The sequence below is a fragment of the Lithobates pipiens genome, unplaced genomic scaffold (assembly GCF_037356315.1).
Source record: "Lithobates pipiens isolate NorthernLeopardFrog02 unplaced genomic scaffold, aLitPip1_a1.2 Scaffold_16, whole genome shotgun sequence".
Classification (NCBI taxonomy): Eukaryota; Metazoa; Chordata; class Amphibia; order Anura; family Ranidae; genus Lithobates; species Lithobates pipiens.
The window spans coordinates 554,953,185-554,980,774 of NW_027507748.1; the positions used below are offsets into that span (position 1 = coordinate 554,953,185).

A 27,590-nucleotide genomic window follows, 5' to 3' on the forward strand; every position below is an offset into this window, starting at 1 on the left:
TTCACTTTTCACTTTTGTTGCCAGCAGTTTAGGCATTAATCTCTGTGTTTTTAGTTATTTTGAGGGGACAGCGAATTTACACAGTTATACAAGCTGTACACAAGTTTTTCTTTTGATTGTTCATTGTGTCAAGTACATAACATACAGGATATTACAGAGTGTGATAGAAAAAGCAATTATTGGCACATGTTATTAGATCAAGCATTGAATCATATATAGCAAATCTGTGACAGAACTTGCAGATAATGTGCAATTATGCTGAAAAAAAGCACAATGAATAAAAGGAAGAAATCCATTCAAGGTTTCAAAAAGCTCTGCATAAAGAAAAGTAAAACAGTTAAATATTTTGAATGGGTTCTGCATGTCCCCAGATTCCTGGTGACAAGCCTTTCCAACATTCTACCCAACCTGCCCATTTTATGAATGCTATTTTGCTTCCTAACTGTGCAGGTGTACATTCCAGCCTTTGTGAAGCCATTTTTTCTAGTTGTTAGCCCTGTAAAAGTCTATCCTTCACTAATTGACGTGGCGCTAATCCAGCTACCTCCAGCCAGGCCCGCCACATTGTATCAAATTACGGGGTGCATTTCTGTGCTGGTATGTCAGTTTTTCTCTAATTAACATTCTATTGACCTGCTCAACCCATTGACGCCTAGTGGGGACCCTGGGAGTCATTCAAAGCCGTGCAGTTTGCGAGCAATTTAGAACAAGTGAAGAATTGCCGTGTGTATTAAGGGGGATAACATCTCCACATCCAGGAGGAATGGCAATAGCATATACCTGAGAGATCGTTTTAAGGACTTCCTTCCAATATCGGAAGAGCTTGGGGCACCTCCAAAGCATGTGTAGAAGGTCGCCATTGTCCCTCTGACATTTTGAACATAAAGGTGTGTCACATACTCCCCATTGGTGGAGACGTGTCGGTGTCCTGTATGCCCAATATAACAAGTATAAATGGGATAATTTTTGAGAGGTGGATACTGAGTCCAGGGGGCAGAGGCGAGGCAAAGATTCCACGTCTCCCCATCCATGGCTCCTACATCCCCCTCCCATTTGCGCCTGCATGGCAGACTGGCTGGGTCCTGGATTGTGTTAAGAAGCATGTGGTAACCTCTGGATATCATACCTTTCTTTTCACTTTCCATTAGGATTCCTTGTATCAGAGGGTGGTCTATCAATCTAAGCTCTGTGTGTCTTGATTGCATGACGCAGTTGTAATTACTTGTAGAAATTGGTACGAGGTATATTGAATTCTCATTGTAACATGAATGATTTGAGGGTAGTCCCATTGTATCATTGTGCAATATATGTTATGCCCATCCTTTCCCAGTTCCCAAAACCTTTGAGTTTGTACAATTCTTTATGGTTCATGTTTCGCCATAAGGGAGTATGAGACAGGTAACCCCGTAAGCCCAGCAGCCTTTTAATATAAGACCATAGTGTTTTTAAGAGGAGTATAGTTGGAGCCCCAGGGTCTAGGTGTGGATAACCCGTCTCCAGGCATGTCAGAGCCGTCGTGTCATCGCCGGCTGTGACATGGATGAGCCTGCGGATCGGATCCAATGCATCCGTTAGTCCCCACCCTCCCAGCTGTTGTAACTGTGAGGCAAGGTAATAGGTTCTGGATTGAGGTACCGCCAGTCCCCCTTCTTCCTTATTGTATTACAATGTCGATAAGCTAATTCTTGCTGTTTTTTTATGCCATATTATTTCCCTAAACTGGGAGTCAATCCTATCAAACCATAGACATGTGTAAAAGGAAAAAAAATGTTTGTTTCGTTTTAATTTGTTAATTAATTAATTTCGTTTAGTTATATTAGTTAAATTTGTTAAATTCGTTTTCGTATTTCGTTTAGTTTTCTGCTGAATTCGAAAAATTGGTCACATTCGAAAATATTTCTACCAAATTTGAAATGATTTCAACATGATTCGAAATTATTTCAGCCGCATTCAAAACGATTTCAACCGGATTGGAAAATATTTCGCGACCCGATTTTAGGGCCATGTATCTCGGGGTCACTTGGTGCTAGAAACCCCAAATTTGGATATGTTATTGTGCCAGTTCTATTGTGTTTTCATACCAAATTTGGTGTTTCTAGCTTTAAGTGCCCCTGAGATATGTGGCCCCAAATTCGGGTCGCAAAATGTAATTCTCTGCTGCACAAAAGTGCTTGGCATTTTGTGATCCGAGTTTGGGGCCACGTATCTCGGGGTCACTTGGTGCTAGACACCCCAAATTTGTATATGTTGTAGGGCTAGTTCTATTTTGTTTGCATACCACATTTGGTGTTTCTAGCTATAAGTGACCCCGAGATATGTGGCCCCAAATTCGGCTCGCAAAATGTCATTCTCTGCTGCAGAAAAGTACTTTCATATTGCCCATATCTGGGGTCGCTTGGTGGCAGGTGACGTGGCAAGTGGACAATCCACAACTTGGTCACATGGCACTCGTGGCCGACGTGGCACACGTGTCAAGTCACGTGGCACTCGTGTCAAGTCACGTGGCACTCGTGGCCGGTCACGTGGCACTCGTGTCAGGTCATGTGGCACTCGTGGCAGGTGTCGTGGCAAGTAGACAATACACAACTTGTGGCAGGTGACGTGGCAAGTGGACAAATACAATACACAACTTTTGGCAAGTGGACAATGACATACAGCATATGCACTTGCCTTGCGATCGACATCTGTGACTTCTTCAATCAGGCATGCTGACAACTTCATTGATACCATAAATATAAATGAAATAAGATGTGTGTGTTTTTTTTTTTGCACTGGTACACTGCAAGTATGAGAAGTTGATGTGACAGATATATATAAGTAAGTATAAGTAACTAACCATCTTCCAAAATTTCTAATTCAAATCAAAAATATTAGAACAGAATAGAAAAATAATAATTTAATAGAATAAAATAGAAAGAATATACAACCATCTTCTGAAATTCAAATTTGAATAGAATAAATTTGAATTTCGAATAGTATGAAAAAAATGAAATAGATGCTAATAGTCTGCAGGAGATCTTATTAAAACAAATGGTAATCTGCAAAAAAAATGAAAATGAAATAGACAGTATCTATATTCTATTCTGTTCTATTATTCTAGTCTATTCTCTATTGCTATTCTAATCTTTTCTATTCAAATTCGAATTCATTCTATATGAAATTCAAATGTCGGAAAGAAATATATATATATATTATAAAACCACCATCTTCCGAAATTCAAATTTAGTATATAATGATTTTGATTTTAATAGAAAAGATTTTAATAGAATATAAAAGAATAGACTAGAAAAACAATAGAACAGAACAGAATAAAATATAATATATTCTATTCTGTTCTGTTCTATCGTTTTTCTAGTCTATTTTCTATTTTATTATAATCTTTTCTATCCAAATTTAAAATTAATTAATTAAAAATTTTGAATTCATACTATTCGAAATTCAAATTTATTCTATTTGAAATTTGAATTTCAGAAGATGGTTGTATATTCTTTCTATTTTATTCTATTAAATTATATATTTTTTTTCTAATCTTTTCTATTTGAATTAGAAATTTTGGAAGATGGTTAGTTACTTATATACATCTGTCAGATCAACTTCTCATACTTGCAGTGTACCAGTGCAAAACAACACACACATCTTATTTCATTTATATTACTTTTTTGCAGAAGAGAATGAAATTTTGCGACCCGTATCTCGGGGCCACGTATAGCTAGGAACCCCAAATGTGGTATGCAAACACAGTAGAACTAGCACTACAACATATCCAAATTTGGGGTTTCTAGCTCCAAGTGACCCCCAGTTATGGGGCCCCAAAGTTGGGTCGCAAAATATCAAGCACTTTTCTGCAGCAGAGAATGACATTTTGTGACCCGATTTTGTTGTAGTGCTAGTTCTACTGTGTTTGCATACCAAATTTGGGGGGTTCCTAGCTATAAGTGGCCCCGAGATACATGGCCCCAAAGTCGGGTCGCAAAATGTCATTTTTTGAATTTGATTCAAATTTTGTTTGAATTCGTTAGCATTGTAATTTGGTAATTCGGATGCATCCAAATGTCCGAATAATGAAAATTCGTCCGAATTTCGATTCGGAACGAAACTGAATGCACATGTCTATCAAACCACCGCCGAGGAATCCAGACCGGGGAGTTATTGAAAATGTATAGTAATTGGGGTGGCCACACCATTTTTATGAGATTAATTCCCCCCACTATGGATAAGGACAGTTTACACCAGGCATTAGCTTTATCCTAAAATTTAGCAAGCAGAGGAAGCAAATTAAGGGATAAGTATTGAGAAACATCCGTGGATATTTGGATACCTAAATAACGAAAGGAGGACACTACCTTTACCATTGACGCGCACTCTGGTAAGGGAGTTGTAATGGGGTCTAGTGGCATTAACACCGACTTGCTCCAATTTGACTTAAAGAGGAAGTAAACCCTGATGGGTTTACTTCCTCTTTCATTCCCTGCAAAGGCAAAGCATAATGGACTACTATGCATCGCATAGTAGCCCATTATTTGTCACTTACCTGACACAGGAGCCAGCGAAGTTGCCGCTGTCCCCTGTAGTCCGCCGCATCCATCTTGCTGGTGGCATCTCGCAGCTCCGCCGCTGTCATTCGGCGAAGCTGCGATGACGTCACTCCCGCGCATGCGCACGGGAGTCGACACGCGCGGCAGCTCCATTTTTGGAAATGCCGCGCTCAGTGCGCCGTAGACAGCGGTGCCCGTTTTCGGGCAAATATCTCCTAAACCATATAGGTTTAGGAAATATTGCTTGGACCTACAGGTAAGCTTTAATCTAGGCTTACCTGTAGGTCAAAGTGGTTTGTAAGGGTTTACAACCACTTTAAGTTCTGTGTGTTGCCCAAATAGAGCAACGTGTCATCAGCATACAACGACACAACATCAGTACCTGCTGCACGCTGAAATCCCACTATGTCACTGTCACCCCTTATTCACGATGCAAGAGGTTCCAGGGCCAGAGCAAACAGCAGGGTTGACAATGGGCACCCCTGTCTGGTGCCCCGGAACAATGGAAAGGGATCCGATAGTTCCCCCGTTTACCCTAATCCTGGCCGAGGATTGGGCATACAGCAGTTTAACCCAGCCCTATGTGTTCTAGCACTTACCACAAGTAAGCCATAACTGCATCTAGCGAGAAGATTACCCTATTTCCTGTATTGGTGGTAGGGATCTGTAAATTTAGAAAGAGTTTCCTGATATTTTGAGCCATGGACCTAGTGGGTATGAACCCTGACTAGTCTCTGTGTATGAGCTTGTGGATCACTAGTGCCAATCTAGTAGCCAACACCCTGGCCAACAGCTTGACATCAGTCGCAAGGAGAGAAATGGGCCTATAGGAGTTAGGTAATATAGCATCTTTGCCTGGCTTCAGCAGTAAAATAATGATAGCCTCATTCATGGAAATGGGCAGTGATCCCCTCTCCAGCGCCTCATTGTACACCTTCAGTAGTGTGAGTAATAATGAGTCTGCATATCTTTTATAGACTTCAGACAGAAGGCCATCAGCCCCTGGGGATTTGTTATTATGTGTTTGTCGTGGCTAATTCTTCCACTGTTAGTGGGGCATTAAGTGAGGCCATGTCCGAGGCCAACAAATGAGGTAGTGTACATTTTCCTAAAAAGTCCTCTATTTCCCTTTCTGTAGGCTGTACTTTAGATGAATAGATATCCATTATTATTATTATTATTCAGGATTTATATAGCGCCAACAGTTTTCGCAGCACATTACAATATGAGGGCAGACAGTACACTTACAATACAAATCAATACAGGAGGGATCAGAGGGCCCTGCTGGTTAGAGTTTACAATCTAGAAGGGAGGGTCAAGTTGAAACAAAAGGTAATAACTGTGGGGGATGATCTGATGGAGAAAATGAAAATACAGTTAGGTGTGGGTAGGGTAGGCTTCTTTTGAAGAGAAGTGTTTTCAGGGATCGTCTAAAAGCTAATAAAGTAGGAGATAGGCGGACATATTGGGGTAGAGCATTCCATAGGATTGGAGAGGCTTTGGAAAAGTCCTGGAGGCGAGTATGGGAGGAGGTGATGAGGGAGCTAGAGAGCAGGAGGTCTTGAGAGGAACGAAGAGAACGAGTAGGTTGGTATTTAGAGACTAAGCTTGTGATGTAGCTGGGGGCAGAGTTGTGGATGGCTTTGTACGTAGTTGTTAGTATTTTGAATTTAATTCTTTGGCTGAGCGGAAGCCAGTGGAGGGATTGACAGAGAGGAGTAGCAGACACAGAGCGAATGGTAAGGTGGATGAGTCTGGCAGCGGCATTCATGATAGATTGAAGAGGTGATAGACTATGTAGAGGCAAGCCAATGAGAAGGGAGTTGTAGTAGTTGAGACGGGAGATGACCAGCGAGTGAATTAAGAGCTTTGTTGTGTCATTGGTTAGAAAGGGGCGTATTTTGGAGATGTTGCGGAGGTTGAGGCGGCAGGATGTGGACAGTGATTGGATGTGATTGTCTATCCATGTAAACTGCTCTAAAGATTTGCATTACTGCGTCAGTCTGTGTTTGGGTGACACCCTGCGCATCACGTATGGACGAAACTGCAGAAGTGGAGCTCTGCATACACGCTAGAATAGCCAGCATGTGCCCAGTAGACTCCCCCACCTCAAAATGTGCCTGTTGTAGTAAAAAAAAATTGTTTTTAGCCAACTGTAATGCCAGTTGTCTGGACATAGATTGTGCACCTAACCAAACTCTCTTTGTGTCTTCCGTGGGATTAGCAATGTATTTATCCTCAGAAACTTTAAGTGTCTTGGAGACCTCGGTTTCCCATGCTTTTGTGTTAGTTTTGATCTGATTGCCCTCTCATGGGGTCTGGTTCAGGAAACAGTGAAAGCCAGAAGGGGTTAAGTTTCCAGCATTTACGTCTGACCATGTTGGGTGGTGATATCGGTACCCACAGTGAGGAATGGTCAGATATATGTCTATTGTTGTACCCTGAGTCCACCAATAATAGAATTATGAGATTGTTTCCCAGACCTAAATCTATCCTGGATAGGCTCCCATAGGAGGCTGAACAACATGAGTATTGTTTCACCAAGGGGTGTCCCAATCTCCATAAGTCCATTAATCCAAGTTCCTTAAGTATGCTTGCGAAGGGTGTCTGTCCCCCTTTACTTAAAGGGATTGTAAAGTAAAATAAAAAAATTAAATAACAAACATGTAATACTTACCTACACTGTGCAGCTCGTTTTGCACAGAGTGGCCCCGAACCTGCTCTTCTGGGGTCCCTCTGCGGCTCTCTCTGCTTCCTCCCGGAGGTACTTCTCACATTCATGTGAGCTCCCTTGCATGGTGAGAAACACCTGCGGGCGCGTCCCGTGATACAGCCGGCGGCTATAGTCGCTCGCTGTATCACACGGCCCCGCCCCGGTGCACTGCGTCATTGGATGTGATTGACAGCAGCGCGAGCCAATGGCTGCACTTCTTTCAATCCATCCACTCCAGCCAATCAGCGGCCAGGCTGAGCGGCGAAGAGGACGGCGGGGGCGAGCACAGGACTTTTGAGGGGTCAGGTAAGTAATACGGGGGGACTGGGGGCACCGTCAGCGTGAGATGTTTTTTCACCTTAATGCATAGAATGCATTAAGGTGAAAAAACGTTTACCTTTACAACCCCTTTAAGGGTAGATTAGGTAAAATAGGTAATTTATCTTGTTGATGATTCATATAATTATTATAATCTCCCACTGCTAAGAGTGGAACATTAGGGAACTGGGCCATGAAATTCGTTAGGCGTTTGAGGACCCCGGATGAATAGGGTGGCGGGATATATATTGCAGCTAGTATACAAGATAGACCTGAGACATTACACAGCATAAAAATATATCTTATCTACCCTTCTGATCCACAAGTTTTGGGATGCAGTGGAACTGAGTATCCAGACGAATCAGGACACTCACTCCCCTGGAATAAGCTGAATGGGTGAAGTGGAATTGGGTACAGTATACCTGAGGGCTAAGCTAGGTGTTGGATCTAGTGAAAAGTGAGCCTCTTGTAGGTAAACTATGCTAGCCCCCGTGGATTTGAGGTATTTGAAGACTGCCAGTCTTTTCACAGGGTTGCCAAGTCCTCTCACATTTCAGGACACTATTTTCATTTTATCCGCCATTTGGGTTGGTAAAGAACAAAAATGTGGTCTTGCGAGGCCTGAGAGAGCGGTGTAAAAACACCCATCATCATGGCAACATAAAGTGCACGTGGGATGTACCTGTCCAGAATGTTACCTGTGTCACTCGTGGCTGATTTGACGTTGCCCATGGGTACAGCGGCGGCCGAGGGGGATCAATCATGCGGTGCTAATCCCGAGGTACTGGTGCTGTATTTTATGGGTCTGATTTGGTCTAGTAATGTGTTCCACAGGATCGATGCACGGATGTTCGGTGGAGAGGTAGACAAACACGTCAGCCACGCCCCCATACTCACTACTTTACATTGTAGCAAAGTGTCATTTCTTCAGTGTTGTCACATGAAAAGATATAATAACAATTTACAAAAATGTGAGGTGTGTACTCACTTTTGTGAGATACTGTATATTCCACGTCCCACAATGCAGCAATTAGTACAAGATGACCAACTGCTAGACCTGAACATTGGAAGGTGGGGAAGCATGTCTAAAGCCGCGTACACACGGGCGGACTGTCTGGCCTACTTGGTACGCCGAAACACATTTCAGCGGACAGTCCGCTCGTGTGTGGGCTTCAGCGGACTTTTTCAGCGTGCAGTCTGGCGGACTAAGTATTTCGGAATGTTGGAAATACTGTCCGCTGGACTCGCATTTCGGCGGACAATCCGCCCGTGTGTGTGCCAGTCCGCCATACTTTTGAAATGAGCGGACTTTTCCCGCCCGGAGAAAAGTCCGCTCATTTCGAGCGGGTATCCAGGTAGGCGGGGCTCGCAACGGAGACGTCGCTGGCCCCGCTGCCTGGTATGGACTTAAAGGGGAACCCCAACGCCGAAAAAAATCGGCGTGGGGGTCCCCCCCAAGTCCACAACAGACCCTTGTCCGAGCACGCTACCCGGCCGGCCAGGAAAGGGGGGCGAGCGAGCGCCCCCCCTCCTGAGCCATACCAGGCCGCGTGCCCTCAACATGGGGGGGTGCCTTGGGGAAGGGGGGCCGCGTGGCCCCCCCACCCCAAAGCACCTTGTCCCCATGTTGATGAGGACAAGGGCCTCTTCCCGACAACCCTGGCCGTTGGTTGTCGGGGTCTGCGGGCGGGGGGCTTATCGGAATCCGGGAGCCCCCTTTAATAAGGGGGCCCCCGGATACCGCCCCCCCACCCTATGTGAATGAGTATGGGGTACAATGTACCCCTACCCATTCACCTGTAAAATAAAAGTACCAAAAAAAACACAACACAGGGTTAAAATATTTTATTGCACAGCTCCGGGGGTCTTCCGTCTTTGGGGGTCTTCTCGCCGGACTCCTCCGCTATCTTCTTGTAGCTCTTTTGCTAGCGGAGGAGTCCGGCTTTCTTCCTCGCCGCCGGCCTCTTCTCCCGACTTCGGGGGTCTTGTCCCCCTCTTCGGTTCTTCTGTCGCCGCCGTCGCCTTCCGTTCTTCTTCTTCTTCTTCTTCTCCAGGAGATGTTGCCTCGACGCTCTCTCCGGCCGGAATGCCAGGGACGCGCTCCGCTGCCACTTATATAGGGACAAAGGGGCGGTGTCACATGGCTTTATGTCACATGGGTTGGTCACATGGTGACCCCGCCCCCTTACGATGTCATAGTCCTCATGTGACATCAACCCATGTGACCAACCCATGTGACATAAAGCCATGTGACACCGCCCCTTGTCTCTATATACAGTGGTGTGAAAAAGTGTTTGCCCCCTTCCTCATTTCCTGTTCCTTTGCATGTTTGTCACACTTAAGTGTTTCGGAACATCAAACCAATTTAAACAATAGTCAAGGACAACACAAGTAAACACAAAATGCAATTTGTAAATGAAGGTGTTTATTATTAAAGGTGAAAAAAAATCCAAACCATCATGGCCCTGTGTGAAAAAGTGATTGCCCCCTAAACCTAATAACTGGTTGGGCCACCCTTAGCAGCAACAACTGCAACCAAGCGTTTGCGATAACGTGCAATGAGGCTTTTACAGCGTCCTGGAGGAATTTTGGCCCACTCATCTTTGCAGAATTGTCCTAATTCCGTTACATTAGAGGGTTTTCGAGCATGAACGGCCTTTTTAAGGTCATACCACAACATCTCAATAGGATTCAGGTCAGGACTTTGGCTAGGCCACTCCAAAGTCTTCATTTTGTTTTTCTTCAGCCATTCGGTGGTGGACTTGCTGGTGTGTTTAGGATCATTGTCCTGCTGCAGAACCCAAGTTCGTTTCAGCTTGAGTACACGAACAGATGGTCGGACATTCTCCTTCAGGATCTCTTGGTAGACAGCAGAATTCATAGTTCCTTTTATCACGGCAAGTCTTCCAGGTCCTGAAGCAGCAAAACAGCCCCAGACCATCACACTACCACCACCATATTTTACTGTTGGTATAATGTTCTTTTTATGAAATGCAGTGTTCCTTCTACGCCAGATATACTTGGACACACACCTTCCAAAGAGTTCCACTTTTGTCTCATCGGTCCACAGAATGTTGTCCCAAAAGTCTTGGGGATCATCAAGATGTGTTGTGGAGAAATTGAGACGAGCTTTGATGTTCTTTTTGCTCAGCAGTGGTTTTCTCCTTGGAACTCTGCCATGCAGGCCATTTTTGCCCAGTCTTTTCCTGATGGTGGAGGCATGAATGCTGACCTTAACTGAGGCAAGTGAGGCCTGCAGTTCCTTGGACGTTGTTGTGGGGTCTTTTGTGACCTCTTGGATGAGTCGTCGCTGCGCTCTTGGGGTAATTTTGGGCGGCCGGCCACTCCTGGGAAGGTTCACCACTGTTCCATGTCTTCGCCATTTGTGGATAATGGCTCTCACTGTGGTTCGCTGGATTCCCAAAGCTTTGGAAATGGCTTTATAACCCTTTCCAGACTAATAGATCTCAATTACTTTCTTTCTCAATTGTTCCTGAATTTCTTTGGGTCTCGGCATGATGTGTAGCTTTTAAGGATCTTCTGGTGGACCTTACTGTGTCAAGCAGCTCCTATTTAAGTGATGCCTTGATTGTGAACAGGTGTGGCAATAATCAGGCCTGGGTGTGGCTAGAGAAATTGAACTCAGGTGTGAACAACCACAGCTATAGTATGTTTTAACAAGGGGGGCAATCACTTTTTCACACAGGGCCATGATGGTTTGGATTTTTTTTCACCTTTAATAATAAACACCTTCATTTACAAATTGCATTTTGTGTTTACTTGTGTTGTCCTTGACTATTGTTTAAATTGGTTTGATGTTCCGAAACACTTAAGTGTGACAAACATGCAAAGGAACAGGAAATGAGGAAGGGGGCAAACACTTTTTCACACCACTGTAAGTGTCAGCGGAGCGCGTCCCTGGCATTCCGGCCGGAGAGAGCGTCGAGGCAACATCTCCTGGAGAAGAAGAAGAAGAAGAAGAAGAAGAACGGAAGGCGGCGGCGACAGCGATGGCGGCGACAGAAGACCGGGCCACCGCCTGTAAAAGAGCTATAAGAAGGCGCGGTGGCCGGGCAGAAGAACAGAAGAGGGGGACAAGACCCCCGAAGTCGGGAGAAGAGGCCGGCGGAGAGGAAGAAAGCCGGACTCCTCCGCTAGCAAAAGAGCTACAAGAAGATAGCGGAGGAGTCCGGCGAGAAGACCCCCGAAGACGGAAGACCCCCGGAGCTGTGCAATAAAATATTTTAACCCTGTGTTGTGCTTTTTTTGTACTTTTTTTCACAGGTGAATGGGTAGGGGTACATTGTACCCCATACTCATTCACATAGGGTGGGGGGCCGGTATCCGGGGGCCCCCTTATTAAAGGGGGCTCCCGGATTCCGATAAGCCCCCCGCCCGCAGACCCCGACAACCAACGGCCAGGGTTGTCGGGAAGAGGCCCTTGTCCTCATCAACATGAGGACAAGGTGCGCGGCCTGGTACGGCTCAGGAGGGGGGGGCGGCCGGGTAGCGTGCTCGGACAAGGGTCTGTTGTGGACTTGGGGGGACCCCCACGCCGATTTTTTTCGGCGTTGGGGTTTCCCTTTAAGTCCATACCAGGCGGCGGGGTCAGCGACGTCTCCTTCGCGGGCCCCGCCTACCTGGAGACGCGCTCGAAATGAGCGGACTTTCCTCCGCGTGTGTGGGCGAGTCCGTTCATTTCAAAAGTAGGGCGGATAGTATGGCGGACTTAGTCCGCCGTATTAGTCCGCTCAAAAAGTGCCGTGTGTGGGCAAGTCCGTTCATTCGAAAGTATGACGGACTGTCCGTCGGATTGTCTGACAGACTAAGTTGGCCAGACAGTCCGCCACGTGTGTACGCAGCTTAAGGCTATTCTGAGGATATATTCAGAAAAAGATGAAATTCATAGAACATCAGAGGTACATTGAAGACTCTTACTGTAACCATAAAGGTATAATTTGTTTACATACATTATCATCTATACAACTTTACAACTGAGAGCATTCCACCAGTCACACACAGAGTGAACAAATATGCCATTTAAATGATAACAAACTGACCATTGTCACCAACAACATCTGAGACCCATGTAGCAACAGAACTGACACTCTGAGTGTTAGAGATATCCAGCATAACTGTTTGCAGCCGGCTAGATGCCTCCTTTTTAAGATCCTCTGCTCCTTTCTGAGTCAAACAAGTGGCCAAAACCCTCATTCCCCGTCTGTCCAGCTGTCTTGCTAGCTGTTTCCCAAAACCAGAATCGCATCCAGTTATGAGCACAAATTTATCTGAAAGATTGTCCAGGATGAAGCCCAGTCTGTGCAATCTGTACAGGAATACGATCATTACTAGTAAAACCACCAGAGGGAGCAACATGATGAATTCTGAAGTTGTCTGCAATACAAAAGACGTGAAAGGCACACACAAAGCATAGGAATATTTTGGATTATTGTATCCAAGTACATTAATATATACACAGCATTGAGAACCTTATAAACCCTATATTCTAATGTTAGACTCAGCCTGTTATACTAACTGTAACTATAGTTCATGAACTGATAATAACATTGCTGTATTTAGAATTAGGAAATCAGAGCATATATTCATTTTTATTCAAATCTAAATTAAATTACAATTTAAAGGGGTTGAGCCTATCATTCTTCTTTTACTCCTCTCTGTGCCTATTTTTTTCAGAGATAACACCATTAGCTACTTTATTATATCCAGTCATATTAATCAACTTGCAAAAATATCCTTTTAACAGGTTCCCGACCAACGCACGCCGATGTACGTTGGCAGAATGGCACGGCTGCGCAAATGGGCGTACCTGTACGTCCCTTTGAACTTGGCGCCGTGCCAGCACGTGTGCGCCTGCTGCGAGATCCTTGATGTCCATGGGGATACCTGGGATCGTCTCACGGAGAGGAAGAACGGGGAGATGCTAATGTAAACAAGACTACAACATTATTTCCCCTATTTTGTAGATGCTATAACTTTTGTGCAAACCAATCACATGCTTATTGCGATTTTTTTTTACCAAAAAATATGTAGAAGAATACGCATCGGCCTAAACTGAGGAAAAAAAATGGATGCAATTGGGGCACAGTGAGCCGAGGCTGCAATGGGGGCACAGTGGGCCGAGGCTGCAATGGGGGCACAGTGGGCCGAGGCTGCAATGGGGGCACAGTGAGCCGAGGCTGCAATGGGGGCACAGTGAGCCGAAGCTGCAATGGGGGCACAGTGAGCCGAAGCTGCAATGGGGGCACAGGTGAGCCGAAGCTGCAATGGGGGCACAGGTGAGCCGAAGCTGCAATGGGGGCATAGGTGAGCAGAGGCTGCAATGGGGCCACAGTCTCCTTGTGTTGGCCATCCCTTGCATTAAATGTTAAAATAGTGTATAGTTGTGAGCTTTTCCCCTCTTTTATACTAATGTTATTTGAAGTTTGGTTATACATGTCTAAGGTTATGAATTGCATGCTGAATGGAGTCAGTCTGAGAACACGGCTTAAGATGACCCTGTTAGATTGTGTCTTCTGACTGTTTACAAAAAATGGGAGAGAGTCCCATCGCAACCACACTGGGTCCCTTTCCCTTAAGAGCCCACACGTTCTCCTGTTCTTGGGAATCGGATGACAGGTGAGTCCCATTGCTTGTTTCTGACCCTAGAACGGCTCACGTATGCATCCATCCCGAATATACATTCGTCCCCTTAGTGCATAGTCTGCTTAACGGAACCGTCCTCCCAAATGGAATCCCTAAACTCCCTTCTAGAGTCTTCCCATGGTTTCCTATGCTATACCTCTATCACGTTAACGGGCCGAAAGTCTGACGGACGGCTTATGTATCACTCTACTCAAGGTTCACCCACATGGTGGACTGTCCCATATATCTTTTCAATCTACAATTTACCACATCTGCACAGTTCCACCAATTTACACCGACTTTGTATATATACCGTAAAGGGCGCGTAGTTGCGACCCTATAGTCGGTTGCTTCCTATTTGTATAGTCCTACAACCCTTCCCTTGTACTCTGATCACATTACTGTCACTTTCTCACCCCTCCGTTTTTTCCTTCCTCCCCCTGGTCAGCTTCGCACCCCAGCTCAGAGCTCAAAATCTGCACGTCTTGACCCGGCTCTGAGCAGGCAGGATGGCAATCCTGCAGAAAAAAACCAACACACCAAAAATTACGCTCACGTCCCTTAATATACGGGGGCTAAACACACCAGAGAAGAGACGCCAATTGCTCCTGCAAATGCAGAAGACTAAAACTGACATTTTGTTCATTCAGGAAACGCACTTTCGGTCAGACACAATCCCGAAATTATATTCTCCCTACTTCCCCACTGTGTATCACGCCATGAACCCAGAGGCCAAATCTAAGGGAGTTTCTATACTATTTGCCAAGCATTGTAATTTCCAGCTCCAGGACACACTTGTGGATCCCAAAGGCAGATTCCTTTTTCTGAAAGGTCAGTTGGGTTGTAACACATTTACCTTGGCCAATGTTTATGCCCCTAATTCCCGCCAAGTAGCCTTTTTACGAACAGTGACCCAAACCCTGATCCCCTTTGTGGAAGGGACCTTGGTCCTCGGTGGGGATTTCAACATTCCGCTAAACCCACTTCTAGATACCTCGAATGGGAAGTCCTCCATACCCTATGCGGCGCTCCGTTCCGTTAAGTCTCAGCTGCTCAACCTTACGTTACAGGATACATGGCGAACCCTAAACCCTGTAACCAAAGACTATACCTTCTTCTCCCCCCCACACAATAAATATTCACGATTGGATTATTTATTCCTTATTTAAAAAGACATACACCTTATTCATCACACTGCTATATGTCCACAAGTCCTTTCCGATCATCACCCAATAACCTTGTCCATCTCTCTTCCTGACGTGACAGACAGAACACCGATTTGGCGATTAGACCCTTCCTTGCTCACGGACTTACCTACCCTGGACAAACTCAAAACCCGCATCCAACAGTTCTTTTCAGAAAATAAACCCTCTGATACGTCTCCTTTGACAAACTGGGAAGCTCATAAATGTGTAGTCCAGGGCACTCTTATAGCAGTCATGGCTCAACGCAGAAGAGATAGACAAAAACGTTTTCAAGAACTGATGACCAAAATCTCAGAGCTTGAAAAGGTACACAAGCAAAAGCAGGCCCTCCAGTCCCTAGCCGTCCTCACCCAAGCTAGATAGGAACTGCTAGAGCTCTTAAACAAACAAATCAAGCGTAAGTACATTCTTTCACAGAAATATTTTTATGAGTATGGCAGCAAGGCTGGTAAGGGTCTAGCTAGAATCCTACAGGGGAAAATATCGGCAATGACAGTACACTCGCTAACGGATGCGTCGGGTCGTAAACTGACATCGAATCCAGACATAGCTGCCCAGTTTGTTACCTTTTATGATAAACTGTATAACCTGCCTCCCACTGACAGTCCCCCGCTGGGGACAGACAGAAAGGCTCTGATTCTGGAGTTTTTACGCCAACATACTCCTGCAAAAATTTCAGATGGAGATTACCATAGGCTTCAGGAGCCGCTGACGTCTGCAGAAGCAACAAGAGCGTTGAAACGGGGGGCAAAAGTCCCGGGCCAGACGGATTGATACAGGGTATTATAAGACTCTACAAGAACATCTCACGGAACATTTCCTATTAGCCTTCAACTCTTGCACTACGCCCCAAACTCCTCCACGAGACATGTTATCAGCCCACATAGTAGTCATCCCAAAACCGGGTAAAGAACCGACGAATGAGGCCAATTACCGCCAGATATCCTTACTTAATGTTGATTTGAAATGGTTCGCCAAAATTTTAGCCAACCGACTCCTTCCTCTACTCCCCCAAACGATCAGCTTGGACCAAGTGGGTTTTATCCCGGGCAGGGAAGCATGGGATAACACCATTAAAGCCCTTAACGTACACCATTGGCTTCAAACACAGAAACAACAAGGATTTTTCTTGTCCCTAGACGCACAGAAGGCATTTGATAGAGTGGCCTGGGACTTCACGATCATGACACTCCAGACACTGGGCCTTCCGCCCCAGATGCTAAACCTGATTTCCACATTATACTCCACCCCCACGGCGAGAGTGAGAGTAAATGGCCACCTATCAAACGCCTTCTCCATCAAAAACGGAACACATCAGGGTTGTCCTCTTTCCTCGATTATATTCATACTAACACTAGAGCCCCTTCTCAATTGCATCAAATCTGACCAGAACATAAAAGGAGTCACGATCCATCACCGTCAATACAAAACAGCGTGCTTTGCTGACAACATCCTCCTGTTTCTCTCCGATCCATTGAACACCATTCCCTCCCTTTTCCGTACTTTACAACACTACCAATTGCTTTCTAATCTCCAAATAAACTTTGCGAAATCTACCGCCCTTAATATCACTCTCCTTAAGGAATTATGCGAACAGTGCAAATCAAAATTTCCCTTCACCTGGAGTACCCACAGCCTCACATACCTAGGTATCCAATTAACAACTTCCGCTCAAGATTGGTATACCGCTAACTTTTTACCCCTTCTGCAAACCATCACCAGGGACCTCACCAAATGGTCTGGTGGCCTTTTTTCCTGGTTTGGACGAATTGCAATCATCAAGATGAATATCTTGCCGAGGATCCTATACTTCCTTCAGGCAATTCCAATTGCCATCCCGAAGTCTTTCTTTGTGTCAATTCGTAGACTTTGTGTGTCGTTTGTTTGGGGAAAATTAACTCCCAGAATAAGTCAGGCAAAACTCACCATGCCCAAGTTGGAAGGAGGTTTAGGATTGCCACCCTTCCGCAAATATCACCTCGCATGTCATCTCACTAGAATCCTTGACTGGAATTTACATTTCAAGACTAAAGATTGGGTACAGTTGGAAAATTCTTTACTCTCGTCTCCCATTGCTCAATCCCCATGGCTCTCGGGCATACACAACCCACCTCTCGCGAAAGATCACCCTTTAATTTACCCCACACTATGTGCATTTCGAGAATGTTGTACGAAATACGCTATTTCGTCCAATCCAGGCCCTCTAACACCTTTGAGACAAAATCCGGACTTCACCCCGGGCATGAGTAAAAATGTTCTGATTGAAGCCTGGCCCCATGAAACCATACAAGCCTGTCACTTCTACGATGGTCATCGTTTGCGCTCATATGAATCTATAGTTGCCACATCCCGTTCCCCTTCTGGACGTACGTCCAAATTTGGCACTTCCTCCTCTCACCTCAGACACAGGCATGTCGCCTCACCTCTTATGAGCAATTATGCTCTTTACATGAACCACAAAGACACCTAATCTCGATTACGTATACGTTCTTATAGTGTTCCTCATCGCCCCCCAAGTGATTGGATTAAACATAAGTGGGAAACGGATATATCCCAACCATTATCTGATGAGGACTGGGAAACCATTTACAAAATGGTGCACAAGGGTTCCCTTAACGTTCATACGCAGGGAAATGCATACAAGGTAATTTCACGATGGTATAGAATCCCCCTCCAGTTAGAGCGAATAAATACACACCTTTCCCCCCAATGCTGGCGATGTGCAGACAGCGTTGGCTCCTACCTACATATATGGTGGTCGTGTCCACAAATACAACCGTTTTGGGGAGAAGTCCATAGATTGATTAAACAGATAACATCTTTTGACCTAACCTTCCTCCCCTCACAATTCCTACTAAATTTGCCCTCGATCCCCAAACATTTATATTTCCAATCGCTCGCCATGCACATGGTGACTGCAGCGTAACTTTGTATTCCCACAAAATAGCGTACTTCCGAACCTCCATCCATTGCTGAATGGTTGGAAAGAATCAGGAAAATCTCGAAAATTGAAAATTTAATACATCAAGCACATGATCAACCTGAAAAATACACCTCAATTTGGGCGTGTTGGTTTCATTTTCTCTCTACCCCGGAATATAAGACTCTATATTACCCTGGGGTGTCTGGGGTGCGGAGGTGACAGGAACCCCCCATTAGTTCCTCCACTTATCCTCTTTCCTTTCCCCGTTCCCACAGCCATTTCATCCTCTTCCTCCCCATGTTTCCATTCTGACTAGCCTTGTGATCCGAAATTCATTAGACGATGCTCCTGGTATAGAGAACTAATGAGAGACAGATCTGTGAGTTTCCTAATTGATATTGGTAAATATTTGTATCATCTTGTAACGACACATTCCTTTAATGCATCAGCGACATGTACAACCCCGTTAAGGTTCTAACTCCATGACTGGTAAATGGATGCCTTTCCCATAGGTACAATGTAAGCCTCACCGGATTGCCCTCAGGAATTTAGGAACGCTAGTGACCAGGGTTAAATCCCCCCATGAAGAGATGGATATGATGACACATGTACTTCTACTGTAGCTGGACACACTATGTGATACATGACTGTGTCCCCACTCTGTTTGCCATAACTAGCTGGAATCCACTGTGCCATTTTTGTACCTTGTTACACCTATGTTACTTTGTATGATTTTACCAGACTGGCTGTTGCAGTCTATACTATGTTTGTATGTTGAAAAATCTTCAATAAAAATCCTATTAAAAAAAAAAAAGATAGATTGAATGAACACCCACGGACTCCTCACCGCAGGTGAGCAAGTAAAGAATGGCACTCAAAATCCTCAGAATAAATGCATTCACCTAATGCACAGATGATTGGGAGACCAAAACTCAGAAGCCATTAAGTAAATTAGCAAAAGGGAGGTTTATCAGAAAATATGACAATGCTGCCTTGCAAAATGCTCATAGAATGTAAGTGTTGTATAGAAGCAAAGACCACCCATATTCCACTTCCATAGACCACTCAAATTAAAGAAAAACAAAAAAAACAACTGCCTCATGTCACTATACACACAAATATCTATGGACCAATGAATGCTCCCACATCAAGCGAGAACAGATATCCACTGACTTTCATTGACGATTATTCCAGGCATACAACAACTTATCTGATGAAGCACAAGAATGAAGCATCATAAAAAAAACCTCAAGAGTTTGTAGCCATGTCCACCAACAAATTTCACAAAAAAAAAACAGGATTATTATACATGAACAAAGGAGGGAAATACACGAGTATGGAAATAGAATCATACCTGAAGACACCAGACAACCACACCATACACTCCCAAACAAAACCGTGTAGCTGAAAGAAAAGTGTAGCTGAAAGAAAAAATCTCACTCTTATAGAAATGACCAGCTGCATGCTGTCAGATGCCAATCCACCTAACAAGTACTGGGGAGAAGCAAGCAGTCATGACTGCAACACACTTCAGAACAGACTACCATCAAAAGCCGTTGAAAGCACCCCATTTGAAATGTGACATAGGGCACATTGGAGTGTTCACATGTAAAGCATATACTTAAATCCCAAACAAGAAGAGATCCAAGTTGGAGAACACAGTCAGAGGACCTTTTGGTAGGCCACAGCGAACAAAGTTTGGGATATAGAATCCTCTATCCCAAGACCAACAAAGAGACAATAATCCACAGAGTTTATTTTGATGAGAGCCCATAATCAAAAAGAATGATTGCTGAAGCATCACTGCCTTCACTTACCCCTCCCAACACCCCCGCCCATACCTTTACACTTCCCACCCTTTTATACCCTCACATCATGATCATAGTAGAACCCATATTCCCCACTAGAATTTGCCCCACGCCCGGCTTAGAGTCCAGCCCCCACTCACCTATTAATCAAGGTGCCATCCCTAAAAGGTAGCAGTTTTACCCGGGTTACACTCGCACAGTCGATTAACAACCCATTCGGCTTCCCTCATAAGGAAACCTCCCCAACTACGAAGTCCTTGTTCTACCTAACGCAGCAAAAAATCCCAAAGACCCTGAGCTTCCAAGCACAGAGCAGGCAAACTATATCCTCTGTACAACCAAAGTAGGCAGATAGTGAAATTCTCCACACAACCAGATCAAGTCGGGTCTTAAGGATTAAACTTGCTCCAATTGAAATTCCCATGAAGATACTAACCCCGCCTGAACAGCTAAAGGGTTATTGCCCATTCTATACTTGATACTTGTCTGCTGGTTATCTCTTTGTGCCCCACACCCTTTTTCCTTTTTTTTTTTTCGTTTTGTTTCTTGTGGAAAAATACTTTACATTGTTATGTAACCACAAGGCCCATCAGGACCTACCTGTTCTCTGCATTGTTAACCTTGTATTGACCCAGATGGGTAAATACCCCACTTGTCATATGCTGTACTGATATTGTCAATCTATTGTGTTTATTCAATAAACTTGGATTTGTAAAAAAAAAAAAAAAAAAAGAATGATTGCTGAAAGCTGTGAAGTGAAAATGCCCAGTGAACCAGCAAGAGAAGCTGACCAAAATGAGGCCATGCAGGAATCAGAACAAAACGTGGAACTCTCAAAAGAAAGGTTAGCTTCCCCACTGGATTCTACTGAACAGCCTGAAATTAGAAAATCCACTTGGGTGATAAAGGGGGTACAACCCCACAAGCTGTAATATGCTACTAAGACATGTAACATACTTGAACCATCATTCTGAGAAGCCATAGAAAAATGACCAAAAAGCGAAGCCAATGAAATGGAGGAAGGAAGCAGAAGTAAAATTGCTATAAGGGAAGGAGAACCCTCACCTTGCCAACATCGAAGTTATAGCAAAAAATGGGGAGAAGCTACCTGAGCTTCTCAAAACAAAGACTTTGTAGGAAAAGCATGAGGCAGTTTGTATATAAAAAATGAATAAATGTTATTGGCAATACATTAAAATACAACAAACATAAAAAATGGGGGAATTAAAACATGCACCCTCCATCTACAAAGAGTCAACAGATACCCAATCCTATAGTATGGGGAAAAAAAAAGTTGCAGTGTATCATAGAATAAATTGGAGCCCACCAACGAAGTCAAAGTTCAATGTAGTTTACAAGATTTCCACTAGTATGTTACTCCATACTCAAACAGCAAAATGTTTCACAAAATATACTTGCTTCTTCAGTACTGATTGAGTGGATGCTGAATGACTTTGGATGCAGGGAAGAGGACGATAACGACCAGGAGGGAGAACACACAGGGGACATCACAAGGGAAGGAGACACAAAGGAACGAGACTCCCCAGAGGAGGGCAGAAACCCCCAAATATCAGCAACAGGAGCTAGCCAAAAATACCAGTGTCTGGGTAGATCAGTGATGCTCAGAAAAAGAGGGAAATGTACTGAAAATATATGGAATCACATTGTAGCAGAAGCAGATTCCACCACGAATACAGGTATAATGGAGTGCCTGCCTGTTATTTTCTGTATGTATTAGAGTAACACAAGGCTCAAGTCCTGCAGGAACGCATGGGAACGGAGTTCCTGTACTTTTTCTACAACAGGAACTCAGTTCCCATTAGCAGCTGCGTCCTGCAAGACTTTGAAGTATGCGAGCTGTGTGGCAGCTGCTACACCAGCAGCCGCTGACACAGCTCGCAATAGTGCCACACACCTGACCATTCAGGCATTGCCAGTAGGGGGCCCTCTGACAGCCTCCGCTTCAATCTACCTGTCAATCAGAGCTAGCTGAAGGGTAGCTCAGGTCTAGGTCTAGCTGATGGGTAGATCAGCTATTCTGCTCACAGGACATGCAGGGAGAGAGGTGAGCTGAGGGAGGAACATCAGTTTGGGGTGGTAAGCTGAGCACAATACCTGGAAAAGTTTAATGCCAGGAGGGAAGTTTATGTGGAAATATGTGAAGGGTTGGAATAGCAGTGAGTGTGTGTCGGAGCCCTGCAGAGTTTGCAGCCCCCCAAGCTAACATACATCTCCTAAGCAGGAACACATCACTATCTCCCTAAGCATTCTGTCCAGATATAGTGCAGTTAATTTATGACCTTTCCGTTTTAACCCTGTGTTATCCAAACTCTGTTCAATGAAAAGTGTAAACTCACCACATAAACACTCTATATACAAAATAACATTCCCCAATAAAGATCAGAACATGATGCTCACATTTGCATGGAAGCACAATTAAATGAATGCTGATTATTCAGAGAATTACCGTATTTATGTTTATTGAGGATTGTTTTTTTTTTTTATGTACTAACAGTTAAGCTTCATACACACAATACAAAAATTGGATGAAAAATACCACTTTTGAAGTGTTCATGCATATGAGCGTATCATTTTTTTTTTTTTTTGGTGGGGGAGTGGATCTTGGGTGGGAGTTCCCACACTTTTTTCACCAGGACTTGACCCCTGGAGTAACACCAAAAGACCCCAGTGGCTGATCTATAAACCGTCTCACATCAAAAACTTAATCCATAAAAGGTAGATCCCTTTAAGGCAGACTAGGCCTTAGAATCACAAGAGGAGGTAACTGGAGGTTACCTTAGATGCTTCTGCTCTGGCTCGATCTACTGCCACAGGGGTCTATATTCCACCCAAATTTATGCTCTCTGAATTTGATGGAGTGCCTAATGAAATCAGGGTGCTAGGAGATCGTGGTATCTCAGGACCAGTGGTAAATACGTTGGTGAATGCCAGAAAGGCGGTCACCAGGAAGTTTTATCACAGGGTTTGGAAGGCTAACCTGTGTGGTGCGAGGCCAGAAGTTGGCATCCTCGCAGATATTTGGTAGAGAGAATTCTCTCTTTTCTTCAGTCAGGCTTAGATAAAAGTTTAGCCTTGTCAACAATTAAAGGGCAGGTTTCAGGTTTATCAGTGTACTTCTAGAAGCCTTTGGCTTCACATTCCTTGGTCCATGCTTTTCTTCAGCCTGACTCACTTATTGCCTCCCATGAAATCATCTCTTTGCCCTTGGGATTTGAATTAGGTTTTGTTGGTGCTACAGGAGCAGCCTTTTGAACCAATCAACAAAGTTCAGTTTTCATATGGAATTTGGCTTTTCTTTTTGCAATTCATTAAGCTAGAAGGGTCTCCGGATTGGCAGCCCTTTCCTGTAAGAAGCATCTTTTTTGCCTAAGGTAGTTTCTGAATTTCATTAAAATCAGGGCATTGTTCTGACTTTTTTTTTCTCTCAGCCTGGCTCGCCATAAGAGAAGCAGTTGCACCTTTTGGATGTGGTGCAGGCTGTCAGAGTCTACCTGCAAAGGTCTGCAAGCATCAGAAGTTCTAATGCCTTTTTTGTTTTGCCGGAAGGCCACAAGAAGGGTCAAAGGCGTCCATTTTACTTTGGATTCACCAGTTAATCAAGGCAAAGTTCTCCTTTTGGGGTTAGAGCTTATTCTATCAGGGGTGTTGGAAGCTCCTGGGCTTTTCACCATCAGGCTTCAGTGGCGCAGATTTGCAAGGCTGTTACTTGGTCTTCGATGCATACGTTCACAAGATTTTATCAGGTGGATGTTAAGGCAGCAGAGGACTCGGATTTTGGCTGTAGTGTCTTGTGGGCTGCTGTATAAATCTTATGGTGTTTTCATACAGTGTGTCTCCCTCCCCTCAAGGCTATTGCTCTAGGACAGTGATGGCGAACCTTGGCACCCCAGATGTTTTGGAACTACATTTCCCATGATGCTCTTGCACTCTGCAGTGTAGTTGAGCATCATGGGAAATGTAGTTCCAAAACATCTGGGGTGCCAAGGTTCGCCATCACTGCTCTAGGACATCCCAGGTAGTAATGTAGATGGCTGCTCTGTGTCCCGTGATGTACGAGAAAGAAAATTTGATTTTTTTCTTCATACCCACCTGTAAAAATAATTTCTTTGAGTACATCAAGGGACACAGAGTTCCCCCCCTCTCTTTTTGGAAGTTCATTGCTTGGTACAAAACTGGAGTACTTCCTCCATGTGAGGGGTTATATAGGGGATCACTTCCTGTTTTTGGTTATTCTACCAGTGTCCATTCACCTGTAGGTAGTGCATAACCCAGGTAGTAATGTATATGGCTGCTCTGTGTCCCGTGATGTACTAAAAGAAATAGATTATACAGGTAAATATGAAGAGAAAAATAATCAATTTTTTTACTTTCTGCTATAATACACATCCAATAAAAAAGTATTTGAATTTTCTCATCAATTTAGGCCAATATGTATTCTGCTATATATTTTTGGTAAAAAAAAAATCCCAATAAGGTTATATTGATTGGTTTGCGCAAAAGTTATAGCGTCTACAAACTATGGGATATTTTTATGGATTTTTTTATTTATTTATATTTTTACTAGCAATGGCGGTGATCAGCGATTTGTAGCAGGACCGCAACATTGAGGCAAACAAACTCGGACACCTTCCACTTTTGACACTTTTTCGGGCACCAGTGACACCAATAAAGTGATCAGTGCTAAAAATATACACTTTTACTGTATTAATGGCACTGGCAAGGAAGGTTTTAACACCAGGGGCGAGCAAAGGGTTAAGTGTGTCCCTAGGGGCTGCATACTGTGTGGGGGATTGTTCTGACTGGGAGAACACAGGAAACCGTGTTCCTGCTTATCCTGCTTCCTGCTTCTCCCATCAGAAAGGCGTTCTGCCTTGTTTACATAGGCAGATCACCATTCTACCTCTCTGGAGAATGATCACGGGTGGCCGGTGGACATTGCTTCCGCTGGACCCACTGATTAGCTCCCCCTCCAGCCAATCAGAGGCTGTATGAAGCGACGTACAGTTACATAGTTTTGCGCAGCCGGGCTGACATGCCACAGTAAATGTGCAGAAGACGGTCCGGAAGAGGTTAAAGCAGTATTAAACTCAAAAAGCAAACATTACATTGCAGGTTACCAATTCTTAGATGCAATTGCTGCATTTGTTTTCTTTTTTTTAGGCTTTCTTTCTTCTATTTTCATCTGGTGATCTGGCTAGTAAATGTTTTGCTTTTCTAAAGAACAAGCTCTCTTGCAGTTACAGGGATAAGAAACAATTTAACACTGATATGGGTGTGCAAAATGATCAGCTTTTATTTATGTATAACCTTTATGCCATAAGGAAAAAATATTTAGCTGTAACTGATTATAAAGTATTAGCTGCAGTTTGGCTTCAATTTGTTAGTGTGTTGAAATCTGATAGTCCATCTAACACTCCTCTCCCCCTGACTTTCAATACTGCTGTCCAAATGTGCCCCTGTGTTTCTTCATCCAGAGTGGAGGCAGGAGGTGTGCTACTGATCACCAGAGGAAAGCAAAAGGAATAAGCAGAAAAAACGATGAATGAATACAGACACTCCATCTAATGATTAGTAAGCACCTAAAAGGTACAATTTCTTATCCCAAATTAGAAAACAAGTTTATATGCATAGGTTTTATCCAGAAAATCTAAGCTCACATAGTATACTGTAGCATTTTCATTATTAGCAGTTGTATTAACTCCATGAAAAAATACAGTATTATGTTAGTCACTGATTGTTGAACAATGTAAGTCTTACCTTGCTTTATGTCAACTCCTAATAGATAGACGTGCAATTAAACAAACCTTCACATATGTTCATCTTTTCATGTCCTCAATTTAGCCTGCAAAACATTAACTATCCTGGTTTACAGGTCTTTCATTGGCATGGCACCAAGCACACTAATAGGTAAAAGGGAAAGTATTGTATATTCCTTACTGCCAACACATAAAAAGGTTACACATAAAACAATATATGTGTTAATGTATTAAAACAAACCTGGATTGTACATATAGTTTGTCATTATATTTTTTGCAATATATTGTGCTTTGCTGCTTCTCAAAATGCATGTCTGTACATTGAAAACAGTGCCCTTCTTCCTCAGCAGTAAGTGAGAGCATTTTATAGGGGCTGTGGTACACATTTCTACATTTAATGCAATAATAAGAAAGAAAGAAACAAAGAAAGAGAGACAAGCATGGACAAATTTGCATGTCAATCACAAATTGCAGTCACTTTGCCTATCCTGGACAAATTGACAGAGTCTTTCGAAAGACCAATCCTCCCACCCACTGATAATCCTTGCAATCCCCTGCCTCATTCCTCTGTTGAAACTGGAAAGCCATACCCTGTGTAAGCTCTATGTTGGATGGTGCCAAAGCTTAAAATAGGGTTAAGGATTTCCTACCCTTCCTTGTGATGGCATTCGGGCCTGTTGATCAGCCGCTCAGGCTTGAGCCTGAGCAATGCACTCTGGGAGGAAGGGGGAGATCAAATACCCCCCATACCTTGAAGCACCAGGCAATCCCTGAGGGCTACAAAGAGTCAAATGAGAAGGGTGGCCAAGGTGAGTATTATTGGGTGAGAAGATTCATTAGTTATAGGATTCTCTCCCCCATTCACAGATCATGTTACAGACAGTGTAATCAAATAAAGGATTTTTTTTCAGTGGGAGAGGAGGTGGGATAGGGCATGACCCTGTTGGGCCATTTGTATTGCTGTTCTGACAAAGTGGTTAACCATCGAAACACCGAAGGTTTAGAGACGGGAAGAGGACAGTAATCCCTGCAGTGAAGATTTCTCCAGGATCAAGCTGCATGCACAATGTGGGACATACTTCATCACGGGTAAGTTATACAACTAAAGCTGTAGGGATTTTTTTCCCCCTAAACAGCTTTAAAGTGATTCACAGTGAAAAAAGTGATGTTCACACTGAATAAACATCCTAAACAACTGTACACGTATATTCTGCTATACCCACACCCAGCCCTTCTTCTTGTCAAGTGTGTATTTGCTTTGCTAACACTGAACAGCCTCTCCTCCAATCAGATAGTGCGGGTCTAATACCAATTACCTGATTGGCTGAAGGCAGAGGCTCTCCAATTGGACTCCTAGCAGAACGGAACAACAGAGGAGGGGGAAGCATGCAAGACACAGGAGGCATCCCACAGCTCGCTGCCGTCACCCACTGCCTGTGCTCTTGTGAAACTGCATGTGGAAGCTCCCTTGTCAGGTCACCCTGAGGCGAGGTGGCAGATGAACACCGTAGGGATCAGGAGTGCACCGCAAGGTTGTGGACCCTACGGCTGACTGCTGCAGACGGGGAACAGATCCCACTGGGATTAGAGCGTAAGATTCCCTGGGGCACGGAGTCTAAGAGCCAGCAGGTGTTCACCAGCGCCTCTAGTGGTGAGGATGGACTTGGCT

At 44.1% G+C, this 27,590-nt stretch overlaps 1 protein-coding gene across 1 annotated transcript in view; it reads right to left on the bottom strand.

The window, feature by feature from the left end:
• LOC143983628 (retinol dehydrogenase 16-like) overlaps positions 1 to 26,010 on the bottom strand; it is a 42,786-nt gene extending 16,776 nt beyond the window's left edge. The window contains exons 1-2 of the mRNA XM_077483553.1: positions 25,923 to 26,010; positions 12,627 to 12,960 (exon numbers count right to left, since the gene is read on the bottom strand). Coding sequence (XP_077339679.1) covers positions 12,627 to 12,942 — 316 coding nt within the window. The 5' untranslated portion in view covers positions 12,943 to 12,960; positions 25,923 to 26,010. The remainder of the gene's footprint in view (positions 1 to 12,626; positions 12,961 to 25,922) is intronic.
• Between the last annotated feature and the right edge of the window lie 1,580 nt (positions 26,011 to 27,590).